The sequence below is a fragment of the Myotis brandtii genome, unplaced genomic scaffold (assembly GCF_000412655.1).
Source record: "Myotis brandtii unplaced genomic scaffold, ASM41265v1 scaffold29, whole genome shotgun sequence".
Lineage (NCBI taxonomy): Eukaryota > Metazoa > Chordata > Mammalia > Chiroptera > Vespertilionidae > Myotis > Myotis brandtii.
In genome coordinates, this window is record NW_005361075.1 from 1,300,401 (window position 1) to 1,307,855 (window position 7,455).

General features: G+C 48.2%; 1 protein-coding gene across 1 annotated transcript; it reads right to left on the reverse strand.

The window, feature by feature from the left end:
* Window positions 1-5,332: 5,332 nt before the first annotated feature.
* On the reverse strand, window positions 5,333-6,983 carry MFSD5 (major facilitator superfamily domain containing 5). Its single transcript, XM_005869188.2, has one exon. It carries the CDS (start codon window positions 6,924-6,926, stop codon window positions 5,574-5,576), a length of 1,353 nt encoding a protein of 450 aa, XP_005869250.1. The 5' UTR covers window positions 6,927-6,983; the 3' UTR covers window positions 5,333-5,573.
* Window positions 6,984-7,455: the final 472 nt, after the last annotated feature.

Consider the following 7,455-nt stretch of genomic DNA (forward strand, 5'->3'; position numbering starts at 1 on the left):
TCTAGGACTTTTTAAAATGTACTATATTTTATTCTAAATGCCTCAAGGGCAGAGAAATTATCCTTTTTTATTACTCTTTTCTACTTATAAGAAGTAGGAAATTCTGTAAGTATCAAGAGATCAATAAATGCTGACCAATTTGAACTTGAGTCACATAATTCAATTCCTCACTTGAATCACAAGTTTATAAAGAGATAGCACAGGATTGTGGAAAGAGCTTTGAACTTGAGCCCGGACAGAGGAGCTGGGTTTTAGTCCCAGCTCAATTTATTACTAATCTGTGAAGTGGGATAGTAACATCAAGCCTCATTACCTTCCAAGGGTTTTGCTAGTCTGAAGTAGAATAGCCTTGAAATGCTTTTCAAAAGCCCTAACAATGTTTTGCAGCCGTTAAAAAACGTCTTATATGTACTGACATATAAAGATACCAGAGATATATGAATGATTGTTATAGTCTTTGTTTTAAAAAGAAAAATAAGATATACTTTATGTAAAAAGAACAATCAAACAAAAAAGAAACAAGTTATGGAATAGCATGAGTGATATAATTCCATTTTTATTAAAAAAAATCTCTAACATTAAACCAGAACATTTAACAATGGTATGAATAGAGGGATTAATGGAGCAGAGCCTGTCATTTTTAATATTTTATATTTCTGTATATATTTGTAATATATTTATGTCAATATATGTATTTTAATATACCATTATATATATGGTATATAGATTTACATTCACATATTCATATTTACAGATTTACATTCACATATTCATATTGTGTTTTTTCTGTATTTGCATTAGATTATTTTACAATGAGCCCATATAAATGTATTGCAAAAAATAAACACCTTAAAGCAAATGTGAAATAATTTTTATAACATTAGATCTGATCCCAAGCATAACAAACTTGTTTTATAATTCTGTTCTGTAGTTCTATGGGGAAGTAGTAGCAAAAAATAATAAAAGGGACAGGGAGAACCACAGGATTGGGGGTCAAGGAAGTAGTAGCAAAAAATAATAAAAGGGACAGGGAGAACCACAGGATTGGGGGTCAAACATTCCAGGATATCACCCCCATGTACTTCCACTTGTGTGCATATACAGGCAGACAAAGGCAAATAAGATGGGGAATGAAACCTGGACCTAGCCTCAGGGCCATGGCCATTAGCTGGGAAACCCCCTCCCATCCCTGAGCAAGGACTGAATTTCCAGGAAGAGGTCATCCTCCAAGCTTCAGAACCCAGTACAGTTGGTTCTCAAGCCCCAATCCTCCTGTCTCTCATCCATTGGCTCCTGGTTCCTTGTGATGTTTCTGCTCTCCTCAGGATCGCTTAAAAGCTCCAAATCAAATAATCATGTGTCCAGCTGAATGGAAAATCAGAAAATCAGGAGCCTCTTAGTAAAAGATGGTGGTGTGTATCAAATCTGACACCAAAATGACCTTCCCACTTGAAGAGGAAATGAGTTCAAGTGGAACATACTAACATTCTACTCAGCTGCTCATGTGCCCCAAAGTAGAAGGCCTTTCAGATAGCTGGATACTTCTGTCTGGGCCAGGATCAAGGGTAAACACTGCTAGGAATCACCCAACCACTGGGATGTGTTGGAAAGTTCTACACCCAGTTTTATAGCCCCATCCACTCATTCTCACACCCAAATCCGGATGGGCTTAGCTGGGCTGAAAAAGTTGAAAAACATAAAAACAAACACTTATGTAGTGCTTACATTGTGGACTAAGTACTATTCTAAGCACTTAAATACAGTAATGCATTTAATATTATAAGAGCATTCGTTATAGGGTAGAAATGATACTATCATCCCCATCTTACAGATGAGGAAACAGGCTCAAATTTGAACCCAGGTAGTTGAGCTCTGTCTCCATGCTATTAACTAGTTCCCTATGCTGCCTCTTAGCAGTGTTATGAGCAGCAGTTTTCAGGCAGTGTGCATCTGCTACTAAACCAATCCTTCATTTGACACATATGGGCATACACCCAAAAGTGGACCAGATAGCCAAGGCTAAATGCTCCCATTCTCTTGCCTTCTCCAGAGACAGGGTTTGGGATGAGGGAGCAAGACTAGAGGGCGAAAGTCAGGTAGGTAAAGGCCCAGGGGACACAGGCAGTACATGTCACAGAAGGTGGACTGGGGGGCAGCAAAAGGCAAGGTTTAGCCCTAGCTGGTTTGGCTCAGTGGATAGAGCATCAGCCTGGGGACTGAAAGGTCCTGGGTTCGATTCCGGTCAAGGGCACATGTCCAGGTTGTGGGCTCGATCCCCAGTAGGGGGCGTGCAAGAGACAGCCAATCAATGATTCTCTCTCATCATTAATGGTTCTATCTCTCCCTCTCCCTCTCTGAAATCAATAAAAATATATTTTAAAAAAGGGCAAGGTTTAGCTTTAGCTTTGTAATTCACTTGCTACAGATCCTTTCGTTTTTTATTTTTTCCCATTACCATTTATCCCCCCTGCTATATCCTTTTTAAAAATATATATATTTTATTGATTTTTTTGCAGAGAGGAAGGGAGAGGGATAGAGAGTTAGAAACATTGATCAGCTGCCTCCTGCACACCTCCTACTGGGGATGTGCCCACAACCAAGGTACATGCCCTTGACTGGAATCGAACCTGGGACCCTTCAGTCTGCAGGCCGACGCTCTATCCACTGAGCCAAACCAGTTAGGGCTATATCCTTTCTTTTTTAAAATAAAAAGTTATTGATTTTAGAGAGGAAAGAGAGATATGAGAAACATTGATCTGTTGCCTCCAGCATGTGCCCCGACCATGGACCAAACCTACAACTCCGGCATGTGTCCTGACCAGGAATTGACCCAATGACTCTTCGGTGGATAGGACAGTGCTCAACCAATTGAGCCACATCAGCCAAGGAAGGCCATATCCTTTCTTTAGGGGGATTTTCCTCTTGGGTGAAAAAAAAAAAAAAGTCACTACCCCCTAGTAATACCATGGATGGCATATAGTAGCTACTCAATAAAAAATATATTTGTGGCCCAGCCGGCATGACTGAGTGGTTGAGCATTGACCTATGAACCAGGAGGTCATGGTTCGAGGTTCGATTCCCTGTCAGGGCACATGTCCAGGTTGCAGGCTCTGATCCCCAGTGGGGGGCGTGCAGGAGGCAGCCGATGAATGATGTTTCTCTCTCATGGATGTTCCTATCTCTCTGTCCTTCTCCCTTCCTCTCTCTCTAAAAACAATAAAAACATATATATATATACATATATATATATATATATTTTAAAAGATGCCTTTAAGTTTTTTTTTTAATATATTTTATTGATTTTTCACAGAGAGGAGGGAGAAGGATAGAGAGTTAGAAACATAGATGAGAGAGAAACATCGATCAGCTGCCTCCTGCACACCCCCTACTGGGGATGTACCTGCAACCAAGGTACATGCCCTTGGCTGGAATCGAACCTGGGACCCCTCAGTTCGCAGGCCGACACTCTATCCACTGAGCCAAACCGGTCAGGGCGCCTTTGAGTTTTTAATACCCTGTTGAATCTGACAGAAAACCTCCCAACTCCATGTCACCAGCCCCTTTGAAGAAAACTCAGCAGAGACAAAGTTAAAGGAACATTGGTCTGTCTACCCTCCAATTTCCTTACCACTTAGCAATGTTGGGCCCCCTCATACCTACATCAGTAAATAACTACTGTTATCCAAAACAACTAATCATTAACTAGGCTCTAAATTCTAGTCTAATAGCTGCCAAAAGGGCAGCTCTTGAAAAGCCAGGTGTGAGCTAGCCCATCTCCTTTCCAGACATTTACTGAGCACAGCTATGGGCAAAGCACACACTTGTGTGCATATACAGGCAGACAAAGGCAAATAACATACCATTTCCTCTTATCCTTGAGGAGATCATAGTATGGTAAAGAGAAACAGAAAGTCTACAAATAATAATAAAATATATCTAGGTCCAGCTCAGGGCTAGAAAGAGGATGTGGAGTTATTGCAACAGATTCCGTCTTAGCTTCAAGGTGGGGGAAGGCAAAGGTATGTTTTTCTGTACTTAACCTCAACTTGTATTCCCTGCAGTCTGGGTGGGGGAACACGTGTTGTTGTTTTCTGCTCCAAGTAGGGACCTAGACCACCACCCATTCCTCCCCCTCAGCGTTACCCTGCAGAAGACCATCCATGCTGCATTCTTCTAGCACCAGTTGATGTTATCTCTCCACACAGGTTATTACTTGCAGGTCTTGGAGCATCTTGCATCTTCCTGTCTGGGAATTAGTCTGGGACCCAGGGAAAGGTTGTCAATTCCTTTCCAGAACAGGTGGGCCCCCATGCCCAACTCAAGCACATTCCAGGACACACCCTTGAGCCTGCCCTTCCTCCATCCCCACCCTTCTTAAAGTTGGCTCTGCTTCCCCTGAGAAGCCCAGGTGTTGGTGGGAGGAGTAAAGGCAGATACCATCTGAGGTGAGGCAGGGAGGGGCCCACAAAACTGGTGTTCCCACTGGTACTGTTTCCTGCCCTGATGGCTCCCTCACCCTCACTCAGTCTGGGTGGGGAAGAGTCAGGTACTGACAAGATGTCCCAGTCCCTCAGCCATTCACTGCTCTCTCCCCTTGGCGGCCCTTCACTTAGATTTCATGCAAAGATACAGGACCTAGTGGGCCCAGTGATGCTGGACAAATAGCACCTTCACAGCCCTCAGAGGCAGAAGACAGGTAGCATGCATGTGGGGAGCTGCAAGCTTCTTCCTGTAGGAAGGCCCTGAATTTGCCCCAAGGGGTGGATATAGAAGCAGCCCAAGCCCCTGGAATCTTTGCTCAGTGGCTTGGGCATCCACCCCACATGCTCCAGAGATTGTCTCACCCTGGCTGTGGAGCAAGGGTTTTGCTTGGCAACTGGAGAGGATGCCTGTCCCCAGGGTAACAAGATATGGAGGACCGCCCTACCTGGTTTGGCTCAGCGGATAGAGCGTTGGCCTGCAGACTAAAGGGTCCCAGGTTCGACTCCGGTCAAGGGCACATGACTGGGTTGCGGGCTTGACCCCCCAGTTGGGGGTGTGCAGGAGGCAGCCAATCAATGATTCTCTCTCATCATTGATGTTTCTCTCTCTCTCTTCTTCTCCCTTCCTTTCTGAAATCAATAAAAATATATTTTTTAAAAAGATATGGAGGACCTAGTAGCCTCAGGCATTTCCCACCCATTTCTGCTTACAGAAAATTCCAAAACTCAGTTTAAGCTGGATACAGTCTTAGGCTACAAATACAAACATTCTGCTGATAATTCCACCTCTATCTTCTCCCCACCAGAAACTACTAAGGTGGGTTCAGGTCAGGATGAGTAAATCAAATCAATGATCAGTGAAAAGTGTTTATTTTTAAATTGAAAAGGGAAAGGGAGTAACACAGAGGCAACTTTTGGCATCTTCTTTCCAGGATATCACCCCCATGTACTCCCCAACCCAAAGCACTGGCAGGAGGGTCCCCAAGGACAGGCTGAGGGGCCAGATAGTCCCAAAGTCAGTCAACAAGAGATCTGTACAACCCTGGAGAGGTGGAACTCAAGAGTCTGTCCCAGCCCCGTCTTGAAACAGAGTTAGAGCTCAGGGGCATAGGGCTCCCCATTGGGCGAGGACACCCGCAATTCAGCATCATGCCTTACCACGGTGAAGAGCCCCACCACTGCCAGCAGAGCCATCACCATGACAGCAGAGCAGATGCTGAACATGTTCCGAGTGCCTGTTTTGCGATCACTATCATGAAGGACTAGGAGCCCCAGGCAGGCCAGCAAGTGCAGGGGCACCCGGAACCAGTTGAGTACACCAGCTTGCTCTGTCTCAGGGATCACCTTCCTCCGCAGGAAGCTCATGCTGGGAAAGTATAGGCCACAGGCCAATTCGATAAGTAGGAAGGCTATGAAGGACTCCACGGGACTCTCCTGGCCTGGACTGGTGGAGAAAGTCAGCATGAAGAGGGAGAAGACAACGATGAGGACAGCAAGGGAGAGCAGATGCATAGGCTGAAGGTGGTACCTCTTCGAGGTAGCGATGCGATACAAGGAAGAGCCGAGCAGGCTGGCTGCCATGAAGCTGGAGAAGATGATGCCCAGTGGGGCCCCATGTGGGTCCAGCACAGGTGTCCAGAGGAAGACAAAGATGAAGATGACACTCTCAAACAGGGCTTGTATGGTACCTAGCAGCAGCACACGGCGGTCCGACAGGAGGCAGCGCAGGCCCCCAGCACAGGTCCTCGAGAAGGCACGCTGCCGATCATAGTTCTCTCCCCAGTTGCGAAGGGCCAAGGCCCCCGCCAGAGCCAAGAGAGGGATGGCAGCCACAAAGGGCGCGACAGGCCCTAGTCCCATCCAGCAGGCCACAGCCTCAGCGGCCACACCTGCCACTACAGCCAGCACATGGTTCCAGAAGGCAGCACGGGCAAAGGTGGCTGGGATCCACTCGGCAGGGAAGTCATGCCGCTCCAAGTGCTCATGGATGTACCAGGCCTCGAAGGCAGAGAAGAGCAGGGCGGTGGACAGCCCACCAAGGGCCCGGCCTACCAGCAACACAAAGTAGTCCCGAGAGAGTTTGGTTAGGCAGCACAGGGAGTAAGTGAGGGAGAAGAGGACACAAGACTTCTTCCGACCCAGCCAATCCACCAGGGAGGAGGCCACCAGTCCAAAGAGGACCGTGGAGGCGAGGCCACAGACATAGAGGATGGCAATCTGACCCTCCAGGAAGTGGTAATGCTGATAGAGTTTATAGAGGTAGGGGGCCTGCAGCCAGTCGGCGGCCAGGGCCAGGAAGTAGACCTGATAAAAGTCCAATTGGAACCGCACGAAGGAGGGGTTGCTGCAGGCCCTTCCCGGGGGCTTAGCCCGGCATCTTGACAGCTCCAACCCCAGGCAGGAGGTCAGGAGGACCACAAAGACAAGGTAGGCCGTCACCAGCATGGCGGGCCCCCGGACGACCTGGGGAAACAAGGGGGTTTCAGAGTCACATCCATGGCCCGGGCAGCGCGGTCAAGGGGCTGGGTGTCTGCGCAGATGGCAGCTCCACCCTCCCCCCGGCCAAGTGCACTTCCCCACCCCTTCGCTCCACTCCCCCGGAGCGCAGACCGGAGGGACCAGTCGGGTGGGTGGGAGGAGTGGCCCGCCAGCGCGGTCTCCTAGGACACGGAGGGGCAGGGAGGGGCAGGAGGAGAGGGGAGAATTTCTATCATTCGCCCCACCCTGGCCTGCCAGAGCAAGGAAGTCCCTTCAATAATCCTCGCCCGCCCCTCCGGTGCAGGGGCTCCTGCCCTCTTCCACACAGCTCCTGCCTGCTTCCTTCCATCACCTCCCATCCTCTCTGGGGAGCCCGTGTTTGCCCTCCATGCCGCGTCTCCGGTCCCGGGCATCCCTGCCGCGGGCGCGGGCCCCTAGGGTGGCGGCGGGGTCAGGAGCGTGCATCTCCGATTCCCCCTCCTCGAGGTCACGGGAA

Bases quoted from the DNA above. Each gene is read 5' to 3' on its own strand.
- MFSD5 (XM_005869188.2), bottom strand. From the start codon at position 6,926: ATGCTGGTGACGGCCTACCTTGTCTTTGTGGTCCTCCTGACCTCCTGC.